The sequence below is a fragment of the Dermochelys coriacea genome, chromosome 1, assembly GCF_009764565.3.
Source record: "Dermochelys coriacea isolate rDerCor1 chromosome 1, rDerCor1.pri.v4, whole genome shotgun sequence".
NCBI classification, from domain to species: domain Eukaryota; kingdom Metazoa; phylum Chordata; order Testudines; family Dermochelyidae; genus Dermochelys; species Dermochelys coriacea.
Genome location: NC_050068.2, coordinates 246,012,377 through 246,033,836, shown reverse-complemented (window position 1 = coordinate 246,033,836; position 21,460 = coordinate 246,012,377). Strand labels below are relative to the sequence as shown.

The following is a 21,460-nucleotide window of genomic DNA, read 5'->3' as shown; positions in this document are numbered from 1 at the left end:
CTCCCTGGCCTCCTGATAGCCTGCCCGCCCTGTCATTCAGGCTGACCTGGAGCAGTGGCCTCTCCCCATTGTTCCTGGGGGCTGTCAGTCTCAGGGTCCTGATTCCCCATTGGCCCTTCCCCCTTTTTAGTACTGGGAGCTAGCCAACCAAAACGCTCCCACTGAATGTTAGTAAGGGGGCAACAGTCCCCTTACATTTGCATAAAGCAGGATGTTCTCAGATGTTCTAAACTCCCATAGACTGCAAGGGATGAGGGATGATCTTTTAAAAGCAAAAGGAAACTGGATGCCACAATCTTATCTTCGTTGCAGAATCAAATAGTCCTTAATTTTAATGGACAGTGTAGCTTTGTCATATTTCTGTATGTACTAAACCTCTTTGGAACTGATCACTGTCCCAGGTTGATGGGACCCTATGATTCAGGGTTACAGAAACTATAGAACCAAAGATATTTTCAGTGATCCGATGCATTGTGCTTTATTCTGAACCCAGATGGGACAGCCCTCTGACATCAATTTCACTGAGTGGGTGATGCTTCCAGTTTGAGGTTCACCCACTAGTTTTGTGACTTCAACTGTGAATGCCATTGGACTAATGGAATATCATCATGACTGTGTAAGGTAATCACAGTGACCATATACTTCAAGGGAGGGGTTGTGGTGTAGAATTCCATGCCAGAGGTTCCCACCTTTTAGCATGACAGCCCAGTCTGTTTTTCACACTATATCTTATATTAATTACTTGTTAATGACTGCAAATTAGTCAATGGGAAAAATTCCCAGAGTTATTCCTGTAATTATCCTGCCGTCAGACATCTGTGAATGTCTTATTAAGTCTGGCAGTGCCAGACTTAACTCCTGTGAAAGTGAGAGACTCCTATCCTAGAATCTCTCACAGCCTAGAGCCTGTGATTTTCCTTAATGATGTTGTAATCTCTGTATAAGACCAGGGCAGGAAGGCTCTGTGTTTCTAGTGCTGTATAGGAAGCACAGCACCAGAGTTCTGTATCTGAGGGAAACGGCCGGCTCTAGGCACCAGCCAAACAATCAGGTGCTTGGGGCGGCACATTTCTAGGGGCGGCATTCCGGCGCCGGCCATGCTGCCCCTAGAAATGTGCCCCAGCTCGCCTCCGCTCCGCCCTGCCTGCTCCCCTGAGCGTGCTGCCGCTCTGCTTCTCCCCCAGGCTTGCTGCGCGTGAAACAGCTGTTTTGCGCAGCAAGCCTGGGAGGGAGGAGAAGCGGAGCAGCAGCGAACACTCGGGGAAGACGGCGGTGGTGGAGCGGAGGCGAGCTGGGGCGGGAAGAGGTTCCTCTACCCCCCCCCCATTACTTCCTGCGCCTGCCCCCCCCCGCTCACCTCTGATCATCCTGCTCCCCTGAACATGCTGCCTCTCCCTCGCCTGAGAGGGAAGGGGGAGAAGCAGAGTGGCGGCGCAGGAAGTAATGGGGGGGGGAATGCGGCACGGCTGGGGGAGGAGGCGGGGCTGGGGATTTGGGGAAGGGGCTGGGAAGGGGCGGAGTTGGGGTGGAGCCGGGGGGGGGGCACGAAAAAAAAGCAGGGCCAGCCAAAAATTTTTTTGCTTGGGGCGGCAAAAATCCTAGAGCCGACCCTGGAGGGAAAGAATGTAAATTTGAGGAAACTGCTAGACTTTAAAGAGTATTAGTTAGCTATTCCCTCTGCAAAGAGGGTCAGGAAGTCTTTGGTCAAAAATTCTTTATGTAATATTTATTCTCCACCAAATGACAGAAAGATTATCTAATTTTCATAAACATGAGTGCAGTGGATCCCAACCTTAGAAGCTCAACTTCAAGGTCACTAATTAGTTAGTGGCAGGACTGTTAATGTAGATTTAATTGGCTAAAACTAAGCCAGTTCTCACAAGACTAAAATTTATCTCTCGGTTCCTAATATGCTGGGAGACTACCTCCACTCTGTGTGTATGTGTGTCTCTCTCTCTCACACACACACACAGACCCCAACAGGGCAATGGAGTTCCCCTAAAGACACTAGATGTATTGACCATCTTGTATTACCTCTATCTACTTTGCTGGGTTGGAGTGTTTGTACTTTTGCTAACTGTACTAATAAAAATATTACAAGGATAGCGAAGTGTCACAGGGATGCTCGCCTCTCATGAGTGCCTCCTTTCAGCTGGGTGTGATCCTGTAAGCTCTCCTTCCCCAGGCGCCCCCTGTTGGTTATTGACCTTATTAGGTGGGTCTTCACTGGCACAGCCCTCCAGCCAAGTCACACAGTCTAAAACGGAAGATTCCCTTCTGGGGTAGCAAAGAGATCTGTCCTCACCCGGGTCTTTGATCCTGTTAGCGCCTGCCCTTTCCTTGAAGATCATACAAGAATATCTGGAGGACCTAGAAAACCGGAGAAATAGAAATGAGATGAAATTTAATACTGCAAAGTTTAAGGTCATGAATTTAGGGACTAACAACAAGAATTTTTTCTATAACTTGGAGACGTATCAGTTGGAAGTGACAGAGGAGAAGAAAGATTGGGTGTATTGGTTGATCACAGAATGACTATGAGCTACCAATGTGATGCGGCCGTGAAAAAGGCTAATGCAATCCTAGGACAGGCATTTTTCCGGTAGAGACAGGGAAGTGTTAGTACCATTATAAAAGGCACTGGTGAGACCTCATCTGGCATACCATATGAGTTCTGGTCTCCCATGTTTAAGAAAGATGAATTCATACTGGAGCAGGTGCAGAGAAGGGCTAGAAGGGTGATCCGAGGAATGGAAAACCTACATTATGAGAGGAAATTCCAGGAGCTTGGCTTGTTTAGTCTAACCAAAGGAAGGCTGAGGGGAGATATGATTGCTCTCTATAAATACATCAGAGGGATTAACACCAGGAAGACAAAGGAGTTATTTAAACTAAGCACCACAAGAACAAATGGATCTAAGACACAAGAACAAATGGATCTAAACTGGTCATCGGCAAGTTTAGGCTTGAAATTAGATGAAGGTCTCTAACCATTAGAGGAGTGAACTTCTGCAACAGCCTTCCAAAAGGAGCAATCAGGGCAAAAAACCTAGCTGGCTTCAAGACTGAGCTTGATAAGTTTATGGAGGGGATGCTATGATGAGACTGTCTACAAAGGCATGTGGCAGATCTGTGCCTGCTATTAGCAAATATCCCCAATGGCAAGAGATGGAGCACTAGATGGGGAGGCTCTGAGTTACTACAGAGAATTCTTTCCCAGGTATCTGGTTGGTGGGTTTTGCCAACATGCTCTGGGTTTAACTGATCACCATATTTGGGGCTGGGAAGGAATTTTTCCCGAGGTCAGATTGGCAAGACTTTGGGGGTGGGGGGGGTTTCATCTCCGTCTGCAACATGAGGCATGGGTCGCTTGCAGGTTTAAACTAGAGTAAATGGGGGATTCTCTGTAACTTGAAGTCTTTAAACCATGATTTGAGGAGTCCAGTAACCTCAGCCAGAGGTTATGGGTCTATTACAGGAGTGGGTGGGTGAGGTTCTGTGGCCTGCAACATGCAGGAGGTCAGACTAGACAATCATGAAGGTCTCTTCTGGCTTTAAAGTCTGAGAAAGAACAACTTTCCTAAGTGTAATTATCTCCCTTGTGCACAGTGTGGCTCTTGTAATAACTTCCAAATTACAGAATGTTAATAAGCTTCTCTAAATAATCCATATAATGCTATAGAATCAATAGACAGGGCAACAAGTAGCAAACTGCAAATGGATGGCATGGACTGACACATGAGGTCGGGAAATGGAGCTGGGAACAATCATACTATGTGTGATGTACCCCTTAATGAAAGATGTAAATTATGCTGTGAAACATTGTGGCGAGGTATGCTGCTTACAGCAAGCTGCTACCTTCTGCCATGTACTCTGTGAACCCCAGCAGAGGGTGAGAGGAGGAAGCCATGTCAGCACACCAACCTGACTGCCTATGATGCTAGTCCTGCTAGGGGATTGGAAGTAGCATTGAGCCAGTGTGTTTTATCCAGATGTGGCAAACAACTGCAGGTTTCCCTGTGGCATTTTCTGTGGATCTCTGGCCTAGTCACAGAAAGGTGAAGTGACTTCCTCAGAGTCACACTGGAAGTCATGGAGTTGTTAGCTTCATAATTGCATTGTACCTATTAAAGAAAGGAAAACTTTGATTTGCCCCCAGTTTAACATGCATGCCAATTAACTGCAGATTCTTTTTAGGCAGGGAAGGAAGTTGCAAATTAATTGTAGGAGAAGAGTATGTCTGGTTGGGAGAGTGGACAAGCTGAGAGAAATGCCGCCCACCTGCCTCAATGAGTGGGGGGAACTTGATGGGACTGGTGGCGAGGGGAGCCAGTCTCAGCAGCAAAGGAGGAGACACTCGCTGAGGGACACTACGTAGCCCTTCCCCTCCTGGGAGCCTCTGCCACCCATTGTCCAGTGGCGGGGAGGGGACTATTCATTAGCTCCCAGGATTTAACCCAGTGCAGGGGTTATGTGGAGCCTCTTTTGGCTCTATTCCAGCAGCCCCACCGTACCCACCCTGAACTAGGAATGGGAACCCAGCATGACATCTGCTGACGGTCTAGCCAATTGCCCATTTGGGGGCCAGGAAGGACTTTTTTTCCTCTCATGGGCCAATTGGCCATGGATCAGAGTGTTATTTGCCTTCCTCTCAGCACCTTCAAGCCACAGTGGATTAAGTAGGAATGCACTTAGTACCTAACTCGGGTACTTGGGTTGAGTTGTTAATTTGTCACAGCTTGCAGTCAGGTTCCAGTGCAGTTAAAAGGATAAATGAACGGTTCCCAGAGGTGAAAGACCTGGGATTTTGTTGATGGGCTTTGGGCTCATGTGATAGGGTGAGACCTTGTGGTATTTGTGGGCTAGGGTCAGATTTTGTGGCCATCGCGGGCTGAGGTCCCCACTCTGCTGCACTGCACCCTCTGTCCCCCTCGCCATAGGTGCCAAGTTTCTAATCTACTGGGGGGGACCCTGCTCCCCTTCCCCCAAGGCCCCACCCCTGCCCTGCTTCTTCCCACTCCCGCTCCACCCCTACCCCACCACGTTCTGCCCCCCCCAATTTCTCCCCGAGTATGCTGCGCCCTCCCTCCTCTCCCCCCAGCACCTCCTGACATCTCAAAACAGCTGATCTGTGGCAAGCAGTAGGCGCTGGGAAGGAGGGGGAGGTGCTAATCAGTGGGGCCCGCCGGAGTGCAGGAGCCGCTGGGGGGACGCGGAGGTTCTGGTAGGAGGGCTGCTGGTGCACATTTTTTTCCTGTGGGTGCTCCAGCCCCAGAGCACCCACGGAGTCAAATGTCTATGCCCCTCGCAGTTGGGAGGGTGTTAGGACTCGGAGAGAGCTGAGTCCTGGGGGGTAGGCTGAGGAGAGTCTACCCCACATTATGGGTTGTATGGTAAGGAACCCTGTAACCCCTGCACTGGAGCCAGTTAAATGCCTGCTTCAGGAGAGTCTGGGTGATGGGCAGGTAGCAACCCTCCCATGTGCAAAAGTTAAATAAAAGTTGTGGCCTACTGCTTAATTCCATGCATGGTTCTGTCCTCATTTCACTGCCATGTCTGCATCAAACAGCATATTTGTTGATTATGTAGAAAGTTCAGCGGGGAACAGAAAGTAGAACACCTAGAACAACAAGAAAAATCAGCTTTTGAAGGTGAGCCAGGTAAGCCTGCAGGGGAGTGTCTAACCTATTGATCTTGTTATTGTGAAACATTCATCTAAGAAATGAAAGAAAATTTCTCCTGCAGGCCGGATTACAGCACAGACAGGCCGAGCTGTCATAGAAAGAAATAATAATTTAAAAGGAAAACCCTCCCATTTTGCACAAATCAGCTGTCTAAGGGGAGAAAGGTATTCCACTACGAACATACTGACAGGTTTCAGAGTGGTATCCATGTTAGTCTGTATCAGCAAAAACAACGAGAAGTCCTTATGGCACCTTAGAAACTAACACATTTATTTGGGCATAAGCTTTCGTGGGCTGAAACCCACTTCATCAGATGCATCACTCCATGCATCTGATGAAGTGGGTTTTAGCCCACGAAAGCTTATGCCCAAATAAATGTGTTAGTCTCTAAGGTGCCACAAGAACGCCTCATTGTTTTTACTAGCATACTGTGTAGCATATCTGAAGGTAAAGGGCTTGATCCTGCAAACATTTTTTGCATGTGAGTAACTTGATTCATGCCTATAGTCTCAGTGGGATTGCTCACATCGGTAAAATTAAGCGTGTGTGGGAGTGTGTGCAGTAACAGCAACATTTTAAATAATATTTTGGCAACTGTGAGTCTTCTGTTCAAGGTGCTTTTATTTTTTTTTCTTGTTTTTATATAAAACCTTTGTTCCTGTGACAAATTGATGTATGTTGTTTTGTTACATGAATTTTGTTTTACAGAAGCCAGTTTATAACATATCCTACTTGGACCCTCCATTTTACTTCCTATTTCCTGCACTGATTTTTTTTTGTTTGTTACTGTTTCATTTTTCCTAGAAGAAAGTTCTCATAATACACAGGTGTGTCAGCATTCCCAAAATTTGAGTGGTTTTTTTCCCCACTGTTGGCAATTATTGAAATTAAAACACATGCTGTATCTAAGCATTATAAAGGAGACATTCTCCATGAGCAGCTGAAAGGAACATCAGCCCTGCACTTGCTGCTTTTTTAAAGGATGAGGTTTATGAAAGTCAGAGCAGCAAGCTGGAAAAACAATCGTTCTCTTTGTAGTTCAAAGCAGCAGTTTACATATTTCACTCAGAACAGTACCTTTAAAATCCTTGGCTTAGTCTGTTAGTTTTTCCCCTACACTACTCTAACTAGTTAAAACTAGCTATGTAAACTGTGAACATACACAGTATACAGCACCTCTTCCTAAGCGTTCCTTTGGCTGGCTGGTTGGCTGGAAGATAACAGAATTCCAAACATTATTATTTTTCACTCCTGTGAGGAATTCTGCTGTTAAATGTGGAATAAACTTGGTAACAGGAATCTCTCATCTTCATGTCTGCAATGTATGATGGTGATGTGCAAAATATTTTGTACTGAAGTATTGTTGGTGAGCTAAAATTCCACCCACTGACCAGGAAGGAAGCCCACCATGTCATTCAGATCCTTTTGTCTTTATCCTTTGACATAGTGCGTATAGTATGTTACAGTAGCTCCATGGTGGGGGAAGGGAGCTCTCACTCATTTGATCTGTGTGTTTAATTACATTATGGAACTCTTTTTAAATGCTAAAATGCTTTTTAAATGCTAAAATGTGTATCCTGAGAGAGAGAGCAAGGAAAGTGAATAAAAAAACTCATTAACTATGAGCAAAAACTCAGAAACATGCACACTTTTGTTACCATTGTAGGCCCCTGGGCACTTCTTCCTGCTTGTGCAGGTACAGTAAATGCCAAATGGAGTTCTTTGATCATTGTTCCACACTAGCTGCCTGTCTCCTGATTTTTGGCATTGCTTTTCATTAATTGGTCACTGCTGCATAGGGGAGAAGTTCTTCTATACTTGCTTTTAAAGGAAAAAGACAGGGTTGTCTTTAAGGACAAAACCTTAGCTTCTGGACTTCAATTAAAATTGTTTTAAGTCCTTTGTCAGTACTTTCAGAATTAAAAGCTATGGCTTGTAAACATAGTAAGATCAACAGTGCAATACTTGTCCAGTAAACCAGTAGTACGTGAACTATTAAACATCTGACTTGCTTAGTTAAAATTCCTGTTTAAATTTAAACATATGCATTAAAAAAGCATAATTCAGTGGTTCTCACTTTTTTTTTCGCAGACCACTTGAAAATTGCTGAGGGTCTCGGTGAATCACGTAATGATCTTTCCAAATGTTGTTTGTACTGGTAGCTAACTATTGTAAAGCACTTTGGATAAAAACACTATATTAAAAAAAAACTTAATAATTAATGTTTTTTGTTCTACAAATAAAAGCACACAACTCATATTTTAAAATCAGCAGTCTTACCTTTCTAATGCAATGGATGTGCCCTTTCTCCCCCACCGTGGCAGACCCGAGCTGGGGTGTCTCCCCCACCACAGCAGTCACAGAGCTGAGGCTGGGAAGGAGGGCCACCACCTCACCTTACATGTGCATCTTCTCCAGGCCCAGGCACCTAATTAGTGGAGCCACACCTGCACAACTCCACTAATTAGGTGGGTGGCCCTTCATTCTCTCGTGTGCAGCCGCACAGATGCGCACCTTAGAGGGAACTATCTGTGGACCACCTGAATGGAGCTTGCAGACCGCTGGTGGTCCGTGGACCACAGTTTGAGAACCTCTACCATAAATCACTGTGCCTTTCCTTCTGTGCATGATGCACTGCCATGTTTCTCAGCCTGCCAACACTGGGAATTTGTAATATCTGTTTCATCATATTGATGCTTTAGGTTTAATATAACTGAGGATAGCGGGGATTGAGTCTTCTTTTAAAAGTTATCAAATTTTCACCTCTGATCCAAAGCCCACTGAAGTCAATGTGCATCATTAATTACAGTGGGTTTTGGATTAGACCTTGTAAATTGAGTTCTTGTTGCCATTCTAATTTATTTTGGCTATTGTAGGTTTGCTGTGGAACTTGTCCTCCAATGACCAGCTGAAGACCCTGCTGATCAGAGACACCCTGGAGCCACTGACAGAGAACATTCTTATCCCCTACTCTGGTTGGCCAGATAGAGATTACCCAAAATCGACTATTGTATCTGACCCTGATATCTTCTACAATGCCACAGGATGCCTGAGGTGAGTTCTCCATCTACAAATACCCTAAATGCTACTGATGAGAATGCTGGATCGAACCCTCTTTTTGAACTTTATATGCTTCCAAGCACAGAGGAGAATGTCTTGTTTTCAGGCTGATGTGTAGGTCAGATTTTGAAATGCCAACCTAGTATGCATCTGAACTGAAGAGCTGCTGTTCAGTATCATAAAAACAACTTTATCTATAAAGTTCCTACAACCTTTCCAAGGAGTGCTGCACAGCTAAAGCTTTTCAGTAAAAATAACCAGTAATCAAGGACCCAGTTATGCAAGCCTTATTCGCATTGAAATCAAAGGGAAGGTTCATGTGAGCAGGAACTGTTGCTGTGGGTTGCAGGATTGGGCCCTAAATATACATTATAATATTAAAGGTCTTTGAAAAAAATCGCAGGTACACCATTAGAAAGTCTGAGCAGGGGAGGGGAGAGTCATTTAGCCCAATACAAGGGAAGACAATCATTTAAAAAAACCCTGAAAAAATACTTTTCCAATCAGTGTTGTAAAGCGTAGCGGGATGGGTGAAGCTGAGTATCCAACAGGAGTGGTTTTCCAAACCCAGGAGCCGTTGCAGCAAAGCTCTCTCACCTACTGCTCTAAACTGTGGATGGTGAAAGGTAGTGATCATCTCCACAGGGAAGAGATATCAGAGCACATGTATCTCATCCACAAAAGTACTGCCTCTGACACAGCTGTCACATCACTTGCAAAATCAATGCCTGTTTAATTTTGTTCAGTATAATTTATAGGAAGAGTGAAGTTCTCATTCAGATACCTAGTAGCTGTACCTTTGGCAGTCTCACAAAAACATGGTCTGTCCTTTTGTTCTCTCCCTCCCATACACACCCTAAATACTTAACATACTCACACACAGCTTGGGTATTTGTCAGTACCTCTGGGCAGCCGGGTGGATTTAAGATTGCAATAAATGAAGCATTCTTATTTGAAAAGTAATTTTGCAATGCTCAATGATGTGCTTGGAGAATATAAATTAAACCAGTAAGTTTGTTTAGTTATTTTTTTTATTGTGCTAGAATGAAACATTGTTATGGAAAGTACTTACAGATTATAGTAAGTATCCTCAGTACATACATACATACAAAGAAACCTGTCTTAAGCATTCAAGTGACTGATATATCAATTCCTTGATTAGAACATGGCCTTCTAATAAAGGTGAAGCAGAGCTGTATTGTGTACATGTATAGCTACTTTGGGGGGGTTTCTTAAGATATTGTAAAAAAAAAGGCAGAAGGCTGCCTGTTCTATTGATTTCACTATCGTGGGGGTATTTTCTGAAATTCTGTGTTGACTGACCGCTCACAGGCAAGACTTCAGCAATGTGGTCACCTTTATAATTAATGAAGCTGAGCATATTGTAAAACAATGGCTTATGCAGCCTCTGGAGAGGAGGTTCCAGGTACATGAGCAATTCATGTGCTTCTGTGGTGAGTCTGTGACACTGGAATCAGTCCCATGCAGAATTTGCTCCTTTGCCTTCCCAGCTGTTGTAACAGTGCTGTGAAGTGATGAAGTAGCAAGGGGAAGGACATCAGATACACAGCTGCATTATTTATGGTCCTCGAGCTGGCCAAAATATTTCTATTCCATGCTGCTGTACTGCATCTGCTTGAGTGAGACGGGATTCCAGAGGTCCCCACGCAGCTAGCCCACTGAAAAGAATCACCATAGGTAACAATTTAATCTGTGAACTCAGCAATAAGGCGTTTAGGTTCTGATCCAGCACTAAGTAAAAGAAATCTTTCCATGGACTTTAAGGAGTGAGGATCATTGAATAACCAGATGAGTAATTTACAAACTATTCACCCAGGAATTGTAAAACAGACACTATTCAGTTATAGTAATTTTATACCAAACATGTATTCACTTACTTATTGATAAGTGTTGTACCACTGGCTTTTTACTTGTTATTGAGAGCATGGATGAGATGCAAAATTAGTCCATGGAAGCCTAAGGTATGTCAGAACTGGAGGTTAAAACTGGACAGTCAGTGAACACAGTTGTATTCCCCTCTGTCCTTTCAGTCTGCAGCGTATGATTTTTTTTCTTTAAATCTGATATGGGATACACTGAGACACACCTTCGTGCTGGAGAACGAACATTCCAGAAATGTTCCTTTGTCTTTAATTGAAAATAATCAGATTGCTGCTTTGTAGATTTCCCTTGGGATACTATGAAGTGGTCATTAGAGAATATATTTAATTGTAAGCTCTTCTTTGGAGCCCCTCACCATGATATCCGAGCACTACACAAACATTACTGAATATATCTTCACAGAATCCCATGAGGTAAGGAAATATTATCTCCACTTTACAGAAGGGGAGTCTGAGGCACAGAGATTAAGTAATGTGACATTCCTGTGGTCACACAGGAAGACAACAGAAGAGCCAGGAGTTGACCCTATACTTCTTGGTTCCCAGGCCAGTATCTTAATCACAAGACTCATTTCTATCAACAGTGAAAGGAAGTCTCTCCATTTTACCTGCAAAATCCAGTTTAATTATTTACCTCCTCAAGTTACAGTTTTGATTTTGCAGCATCAGCAGCATGACAGTGTTGTCCTAAAAACTTTGAGGCAGTTTCTAAAGGCAGCTTCTAGTTTTCTGGGAATGACACAGAAGTGGTGGGCACTGCAATTTTTTTTTATTATTATTATTTTATTTTATTTTAAAGAAAGGATAGGTAGCTGCAATATCCCTTCCTCCCTTTGGATCTGAACAGTACCCACTGAATGTTCATTAACTTCACTGGGCATTGGATCTGCCCCTTGGCATTGGATCTGCCCCAAGCCAAGCCTTATAAAATTGTCCATTTTCAATAAAGGATAAAGAGAAATGGTCTTGATTTTTTTCTCTCTCACTTCAACATTGTTGTAGTCCCATAGATTACAGTGGAATTACCCCTGCTGTGTGTCTGTATTAAATATAGGAGAATCTGGCACAAAGGATCACTGAAATCCAAAAGAATGTTACAGAAAAGTCATGCAGTGAAAAACAAGGCACTGAAGGTGCTATGCTGGCAAATAATTTGTTTTAATGTATTTACATTGCCAGAATATAAATCTGTATTTAGTCCTTTCTTTTGTAATAACTGATATGTTTGTTGCTCATGTTGTTAAAGTCTATAGCCTGCAGCCTGAATTGCAGCATGAAAGCTGTACTTTGAAGTTTAAAAATTATGCGTGGCATATTTCTTGTGTTAAAGGTGAACTGCAAAGCTGCTTTTCAAAAAATTAACACACTCTTTATGATATCTTCATTATACCAAATGAATAGCTGCAGAAGATAAATGCAGGCCAAAAAATAAGTAAGAAAAATGTTTTAAAAAATTTACATGGAAATATTTAAAAATTTATTGCTTCTTTACTTACAAGAAAAGTCCTAAATTCAAGATTCACCTTCAACAGCTGATAACATTGCAAATAGCTAGAACACTGCAATGAACACAGGAAAATGCTTACCACCTCTGTTCCAGTGTGTATATGATCTTGGTCAATTATTGCAGGAGAAACATAGAAGCCCAATCTTGAGCCCAGGATCAGGCCCATGAGCAGCGGTGGGGAGTGGGTGGAGGATGAAGGTTGAATTGATTTTCATATATTTTGCTTTGAGTGTTAAAATATTGGCACTATTTACCCTGTGCATGTGATATGAGTGATAGTAGATAGTAGATAGATTTTAGAAGAATTTCAAAATCCCTTCCTACTGTGATATTTGTGATTCCCCTCCAATTGTGTGCTCCCTTTTGCAAATACTGCCGGTCAAAAAGCTGAACATTAGAAAATGATCAGGCATGGTTCAGTGGCTGTCAGACACTGAGCTTCTGACACAATGGCATTGTTTGTATCTGAAAGAAACTTTTGCATTGTGTCCTGAACATACAGAGTAAATCAAAAGAAAGGGTGTGTTGCCTAACAACCGGGCAAATAGATAAAATTGGCTTTATTATTTAATGAGTTAGTCAAAGGAGTGCTGCAGACCTGGCACTGAACCCAGAAAAACTGTTGTGGGTTTTAAAGGTAATGTTGCATGTCTTTCTCTTGATCTGAAAGTACTGCACTATGCTCTGCTTTGGCTTCATTCATTCCACAAGTGGAACTAGATGGCTTGGGTAGCCTCACAGCCTGAAATGTTATGGTAGCCACTACACACTTGAATATATGGTCTTGGGCAGAGGTTCTCAAATTGGAGGTCGGGACCCTCAGAGGGTCGCGAGGTTATTACATGGGGGTTGCGAGCTGTCAGCTTCCACCCCAAACCCCGCTTTGCCTCCAGCATTTATAATGGTATTAAATATATTAAAAAGAGTTTTTAATTTATAAGGGGGGTTGCACTCAGAGGCTTGCTATTTGAAAGGGGTCACCAGTACAAAAGTTTGAGAACCACTGGTCTTGGATATGTCAGTGCATGGCTGATATGGCTCTGCCTTTAATATAAAAAACAAAACCCTGTTCTTAGCACAAGACTTCTTGTGTTTTTTTGCTGTACTTTGAACACCGATGAGAATGTGATCTCCCTTTTGGCATGAAATACCTGTTCAGAAGGGTTCTTCATGAATAACAGGAGATGAATGCCTTGCATTGGACCGAAGATGATTTGTTCTGCCCGAGCTGCTGCAGAAGCAGATTTACACAAACCAGGCGAGAGGCAGAGCTCCTTAACTGCAGAGTGGGAAGGCTGCTTCCTTATCAGAGCTGTGTGCTGCCCTTACTAGTCTCTGGAATGTTCATTCCCCCTTCACGGTCCACTTCTCCTTCTCCATACCAGTTCATTCTTTGTTTAAAACAACACAGACCTAGGGCATAGGAGCTAGTGCTCAGCATACCACAGCCGCCAATCTTTCTTATTTCAGCAGAGGAGTCCTGGCTTTTTAAAATCATTCCTGTGGGTCTCTTTATAACTGGAATGTCCCACAGCAAAATGTATCCCAATTCTTTGAAAGGACGGATGGCCTTTTGGTTAAGGAACTGACCTAGGGCTTAGGACATCTGGATTTAATTCCCAGTTGTGACTCAGAATTCCTGACATGCCTTGGAAGAGTCACGTAGTCTCTCAAAAGGTGGTTGTACAGTGCTCAACAGACTGGAGCCCGTAGGTGCTACTGTAATATAAATTAGTAATGATATTACACCTCTTTGACCCCTGTTGCAGCAGGACCTTTTTACATTATCTCCGTCCTCTGAAGTTTCCTTCCAATTATCCCTATCTTTTCTGGTCTCCCACCCAGCTTCACAACCCATTCATTTCCTCCCTGTTCTTTCCAGCTCAGCAGCTTGCAGCCCAGCACCTTAGTCGGTTACTAAATTCATCCCTGAATTCGCCAGCACACTGCAGCATTGATTCAGTACAGCCTCAGAACAAAAAGCACCACCTACTGATTCACAACATCCTCTGTCCTTACGGTGCTCCCTGAAGGACACTCATCCACATTCTGACCTGGCCTGACCCTGCTTAGGGCCAGATGGTCACAGCCCTTACTTGGTCATGTACAGGGGAGTAAGTCTTCCCTCCACCCTGTTACTCCCCTACTCAAATTGTGGTAGGGAACAAAAAGAGCTATGCCATACACGCACACACACAGCTGGGCACACAGTGGAGAGTAAAGGAAGGGATGAAATAACTTACTTCTCCCTAGATCAGAGGAGGAGTTGTGCCTCTGAATCATAATTTGTTCTCGGTTCTGTTCCTTAGGCAGTGCAGCCATGTGCCAGCCCTGGCCAGCAATTGTAAGGCTGCACTCTAGCCCTTTGTAAGATCTGACAGTATTACATATCCATGCACTGTGGCTGCCACTGTGAAAAATTCATACATTAGGATGTTTTTTTGTGCAGTGATTTTAAACTAGGATGCTGTGGCATAGTGCAATTCCATATCAGTGTGTCTTAGTGTGTCTTTGCTGGTATTGGAAATTCCATACTTATCATTCATGATATTTTTAGCTCTTATGTGCTAGTAAAACTATTTTTGATATGCACAAGCAAGGCTGTTACACCCACACATACCTCTGTTGACATAACATAACGTAAACTGACAAAAGGTCTTGTTTCAAGTGTGTTGTGTCTGAGGAAAATTAAAATTGCAAAGCAACATCGATGGACGCCATGTGAATAAGCTTGATTTCCAAGTGCATTAATTCTACTCAGTATAATTTCACAAGGGAGTGTATGAACTCAGAATTATGCATACTAACAACAAAGCATGACTGAAAAGAAAACTGCAGTTATAGTGTATCCTTGTTTAAACTGTATGAATACCACCAGAGGCAAAAAAACACAAGAATTGCATTGGCAGCATATAAAACACCACATCTGTTTTACAATGCATAAACAATAGAGAACTTTTAAAGTGGTAGCTCATCAGCTTTATGGCATTAATAAAATTTTAAACTATTGTAATTTGCCACCTGGTTGTGTAAAAATTTTTTGATGAATTTATTGTGAGGGACTCATTTAAAGGGAAATTTTGCTACTTTGTTTGTGATGAACTGTGATATTAGACTGTATTTTATATTGTTTTCCAACAAAGAATCTGAAATGTGGTGCAGTATGCAGGCCCCTCCCCAGCAGAACTGCCTGAGGCCTAACTAGTGAGGCTTAGATTTATGATGCCAGCAGTCTGAAATTCAGATCACATTGCATTATAGAAATAAATGTATCTTAAAGTTATTGGCCTCATTGCTCTCTCCATAAATTGGTAGTTCATTCGGGGCTCAGCTTCAAGTGTGAGTTTTTGGTTTTTAAATCACTTTTGTAGTTCATGTTAAGATTTTGTCTCACAAACCACAGATCTTCTGACTGAAAGCTGTCATCTCTGAGGCAGAAGAAATCATGCAATACAGATTCAGTGGCAGTCTGCGCTGTAATGGGGGAGGGAGGGAAAGATGGCTTTAATCTGCCTTTGCACCTCCTATATTCTGGGACTCCTCAGGAGCCCTCTGGGCTCGACTGACGGAAAGTCCAACTGCCAGTAGGCTTCTATGGGCCATGGAAAGGAGAGAATAGCCAGAGAGTAGTATGCTCTGGCCATGTCCCCTACCTCTCCATTCCCTCGGTAAATTACCTTTGGAGATAGTAGGGGAGGCCAGTGTAAAGTTGCCCTGTCAGCTGTACACCTCTGAGCAAAGCCCCTTACACAGAGGGCATTCCCTGGGGTGGAGACAATGACTTGTTGCCTTTAAGCCCCTTTCATATAAAGGGGCCTTGAAGCAAACAGGGAATCAGGACTAGGATCCTATATTGGGACACCAGGTGAGTGTAAATCTCCCCCCACCTCTTTCACTTGTGTGAGCAAAGGGGAACTAAAGATTTATAGCTGATGAGGAGATAGGCCCACAAACTCACCAGGTGGTCGTGGAGATGAGGTGAGCAAGGAGGAGGTGCTTGGCCACTGACCAGTCCATCAGTTCTTCATAGCATCACTGTGGGGACTATAGGGGAGAGAAGGGAGCCTTTCCCAATGGATCTAGCAAAAGTCTCCTCTCCTGCTTCCCTTTTGCATGCAGCAGCAGCAGCAAAAATGGCTCATCTCCTCACTCCAAGAGGTGAGGCAAGACTGCTGCTGTCGCTTCCAGCGAAAGCCTACTTCCTGTTCCCTCATGCCACATTCCTGTCACTGCTGCTGTAAAGAAGCTCTGGACCTTTTTCCCTCCTGGACTGAGCTCTCCTTCCACTCACAGGAGCTGTGGGCTTCTCTTCAACACTCAGTAAGTTTGGAAAGTTGCTTATGCAGCAGAATTAATCTCTGGTTCTCGTTTGCTCATCAAGTGAGGTGAAGGGCAGTCACAAAAAAGGAGGGAAATATACACTTGTTCACTGTCCCAGTACAGGAGCTGGGACATGGACTCTGATAATGTCTGGGCCACCAAAATGAACCCCAAAAAGAACAGAGTTGAGCTCCAAAGGAACTACTAATTCCTGGCAACCCTTATGGAAAAGTCCTAATATAATTTGCAGTTTGTATTGCAGTGGCATCTAGACACCAACCAACTTGGTACCCGTTTGTACAAACACATAGAAATTAGAATATAGTAGGAGTGAAGCCAATAGGGTTCAAATAATCTATAGAATCCTCTATTAAATTCTATAGGTTTTTAAAATCAGCCTAATAAATTCTGTTGCTGGAATATAGTTCTCTATTAAGTGCTATATGATAGGATTTTAAAAAAAAATCTATAGAAAGTCTACTTGAATTTGGCCTCATAACTAAGACTTTAAATTGCAGTGAGCTGAAGAAGTATGAACTTGTTTTATGGCAATTGTGGAATTGGGGAATAAGTATTTAGAATGCAGGGTATGGAGAAGGGAGTAGTCTTCCATTATTCAATACCTACGTTTTATAACTAATGTACAGAGGTTTCAGAACTTCTTATCACGTGTAACTCTACATGAGTGATCGTGGTTTGGAGGATTTAATTGGTTTAGATAATTGTCTCAAAGTATGGATCCTTATCCAGACTTGGGTCTGCCATGCTGTGCAGAAATCTTAAAATAATCTTTCCATTGATATTTTGACACATCCATTTACAGTCCTGAACTGAACTAGAAATCTCAGTAGCACATGGAAATTAAATAATGGAAAAAGTCTATCAAACTTGTTCGAACTTTAAAAAAAGTGTTGGTTGAGCTTCTGGGTGAAGGTTTAATACAGGTCTTATTCTATACAAATAGATTCACTCATCCTTCTACAGTATGTTATATTGTCTGGGAGTATTTCCAGGGTTTTAAGATGGAACCTTAATTAGCAGAGTCTTTTGTTACCTGATGACTTTTTGATTACATCTGGTGACACCCAGCAGAGGAGTCAAGTCATGCCCTCACAACTTCAGCATCTTTTCTACTATTTAGCCAGTGGGTGGGAGGAAGACAAGGAAGTGACCAATATAAATCTCTTCTTACCTATGTATTCCTTTCTGGACAGAAACATGAGTTCTGCTGGCCCAGAAGGAAGGAAAAAGATGAGAGAATGTGATGGATTGATTGATTCTCTTGTGTATTACATCCAAGGAACCACTGCAGACTACAAGCCTGATGACAAGGTATCTCTTCAAAATGAAAGGATTCTGCACCAGAACTAATTGGGAGCAGAAAACAACCAAACCAATCAATTCATAGGGATACGGTAGAACCCCAAAGATACAAACACCAGAGTTCCGGACTTACTGGTCAACCGGATACCCTGTGGAATCGGAAGTAATCAGGCAGCAGCAGAGACACACACAAACAACAAAAGCAAATACTTTACTGCCTTGGGGCTTTACCCCTGGGGCTCAGGGCTTCAGCTGGGGAGAGGGAGGTTAGGGCTGCAGCTCCAGGGTGGTGAGGAGGTCAGGGATCTGGGTGGGTGTGACATTCCCCTCTGGTGTTATCTGGACCAGTGATCTGCTAGGTCACTCCAATCCTTGACTCTGGGAGCCAGCCTTACCCTGCTCTGCTGTGAGAACCCCCATTCCTGGGCTGCTCACACACAGCCTCTGGCATGTAAATTGCCCCTTAGATTGTGTAACCGAATGACAGTTGCCAATATCTCCAGTCAAAGACACAACCCTAGGAACTTCTGTCTTCTTCAGTATCCAGTTATGCCCACTGGACGCTGCAAGCTTATATTAGTTTGTCAGTTTAACAAAGAAATTGATATGCATTAGGCTTGTTATCCCAAGGGGAGTCTCGGACACGCTTGAAACCAAATGCACTGCTTCAGGTAGAATAAACAAACACATTTATTAACTACAAAGATAGATTTTAAGTTATTATAAGTTGAAGCATAACAAGTTGGATTTGGTCAAATGAAATAAAAACAAAACGCATTCTAAGCTGATCTTAACACTTTCAATGCCCTTACAAACTTAGATGCTTGTCGCTACAGGCTGGCTGATTGCTCTTCAGCCTGGCTCTCCCCTTTGATCGACACTTCAGTCGCTTGGTGTGGTGTCTGTAGATGGAGGTGGAAGAGAGAGGAAGAGCATGGCAAATGTCTCTCCCTTTTATTATGTCCTTTCTTCCCCCTTGGCTTTGCACCCCCCACCTCCTTCAAAGTCAGGTGAGCATTACCTCATGGTAGTCCCAAACTGACCAAAGGAAGCCGGGTGACTCACTCAAGAGTCCAACAGATCCTTTGTTGCTACCTAGGCCAGTGTCCTTTGTTCCTGTGAGGCTGGGCTGGGTTTGTCCCATACATGCCCTGATGAGGTGTGAACTGCTCCTCTGCTCTTGGGGAGTTTTTGCCTGGGCTTACTTTAAGCCATAAGGACACATTTTCAGCCTCATGAAAATACAACCTATAACAACAGTTACTATAACATCATCACTATGGGCAGGTCTACACTACAGCTGGGATCGATGCTCTTAGATCGATCCTCCAGTGGTCAGTTTAGCGGGTTTAGTGAAGACCTGCCAAATCGACAGCAGATCGCTCTTCAGTCAATCCCTGTACTCTACCCCTGACAAGAAGAGTAAGGTGTCATAAGATACTAAGAGTAAGGCCTAAGGTACGTCCACTTACCTCGGTAGTATAGACAGAGCCTATAACAACAATGCACAAGTGCATCATGAGCCTTCCGAAGACACCCGACATGACAAACTTTGCATTGGATACCACACAGTCATTTTATAAGGATGAACATGGGGGTGCTGGGTGTTCCCGCGCGGTACAGAACGTCACAGTGGGGGAACACCAGGGCTCAGGGCTTTAGATCTGGAGGGAGTTCTGGGGCTCGGAGCTTCAGCCCCCTGGCTCCTTTCCTGACTTCAGCCCAGCGGAGGGTGCTGGGGCTCAGGGCGCCCCCCCCTCCCCCTGCAGCAGAAACCGGGAGTGGAGCCACGGGGAGCCCCAACACCTAGCGCCTTCACCCCTGCGACAGAAACCGGGAATGGGGCCACGGGCTGACGCCCCAAGCCCCATCACTCCCCCCACATCTAAAGCCCTGAGACCTGGTGCTTCCAAGGGTCCGAAGCCCTGACCCTCCCCACCCTGTCCAGAGCCCTGACCCACCCTGCAGCTGCAGCCCCAACTTCCCCCCACCTCAGTGGCTGAAGTCCATAATGTCTTGTTCAGAATTACGACATTTCAGAGTTACAGACAGCATCCATTCCCGAGGTGTCTGTAACTCTGAGGTTCTACTGTATGCAGAAATAATTGTGAAGGAACTATCACATTTTCACTTAGAGATGAAATGTCAGATAAGACACTTTTCATAGGGGGATTTATCATTGTGTCCTATGAGGATAGCACATAGGTAGAGAGTAAAATTTTCTAAAATGCCTAAGTGAATATAATAAAATGTCCCATATTTTAAAAAGTGATTTAGAGCTAGATTTTTTTAATGTATTTAGAAGCCTAAAGATATAGGTGGATACTTAGTGGGGTTTTCAAAAGCATCTGTGGTTTCTGGTGGCCTAATCACTATTGTCTATTTCTTCTTTAGGCAACCAGAAACCTAAAGGTTGGCCATGTAACATCCTGAATCAAACATTCCTCCCATGTCTGTATTGTCTCTCTGACACATGCAGAGAGCTATAATGACATTTACTTCTTCATTATTTTAGGCCACAGAGAACTGCGTGTGCATTCTTCACAACCTTTCCTACCAGCTAGAGTCAGAGCTGCCTAGCACTTATGCCCAGAACATCTATATACAAAGAAAAAATTCTCCTACCAATGATGAAATCTTGGGGTGCTTTGGAACACGCAGCAGGAAAGCAAAAGTGGTAATGTGTGAATTTATTGTACTTTGAATTATTAGGCAGTTCTAGTGTGGCTGGTGGCGAATGGTGATCTAATGACAGCTGCAATAGACCTGGGGTTCTTCGGGGTTAATAACTTGTCTGGTAGGATGAACCAACCAAACTCATTTCAAATGAATGACACTTCACTAGAAGCATGTAGTGTTCTGACCCACTGCTGTTAGTATTACAAAGTCTGATGTCACAATATTTTTAAATACTTATCTTTCATAAACCATTGTTTGAGTCCACAGCATACTGTAGTTTGTTATATCTGGGGGTCTGAAGATCCAAGCAATGAACTTGATTCTGATTGTACACTAGTTTTACACTGATTTTAATTTTGTTGACTTCAGTTGGTGGGGTTACTCCTGATTGACATTATTAAAAATAAAAGCAAAATCAGGCTGTAGTTACAGAATGCCTCCTCTAGATTGTGATGTGCTGGGTCATATAAGTTCTCCAGTTCTAAAAGTTTGATATCTTTACATGTTTAGAAGCAACAAGATACTCTGCTACCTGAGGAAAAGAGCAGTCCCAAAGGTGTAGAATCACTCTGGCATTCCACACTTATTAGGATATATATCTCCTTAATAGCAAAAAGTACAAGAAACTACACTCAAGAAGCATCTTTGGGAGCTCTCCAGAACCTCACAGCAGGCAGTGGACCAGTGAGTCATCCTGTTTCTTGTTTCTTTTTTCTTTAATATGGAGACTAGGGCCGCAATATGAGATGTTTACAGATTTGAGCTCAGACCCCCATTGTGAAGTTACAAGTTCACAGAATTGATCAATAAGAAAGAATCTAAGACTATGGACGTGGGGGAGCAGGCTCAGAATTGTGGATACTTTCTGCTTGGCACATTAAGGGGCTGTTCCTTTTCTGTATGTGTCTCCTTCTATGTAACAAGCTAATTCGTTGGGACTGGGAGAAAGACATGGGTGAAAATAATTATGATGTAACACATTTTTT

The 21,460-nt window shown here is 43.5% G+C and overlaps 1 protein-coding gene across 2 annotated transcripts in view; it reads left to right on the top strand.

Annotated features, from left to right (window-relative positions):
* The window catches only part of PKP2 (plakophilin 2), a 66,112-nt gene that overhangs the window by 32,045 nt on the left and 12,607 nt on the right, over positions 1-21,460 (top strand). For both annotated transcript variants that reach the window (XM_038413233.2, XM_038413224.2), the window contains exons 6-9: positions 8,561-8,738; positions 17,687-17,804; positions 20,311-20,472; positions 20,985-21,158. In XM_038413233.2, coding sequence (XP_038269161.1) covers positions 8,561-8,738; positions 17,687-17,804; positions 20,311-20,472; positions 20,985-21,158 — 632 coding nt within the window. The remainder of the gene's footprint in view (positions 1-8,560; positions 8,739-17,686; positions 17,805-20,310; positions 20,473-20,984; positions 21,159-21,460) is intronic.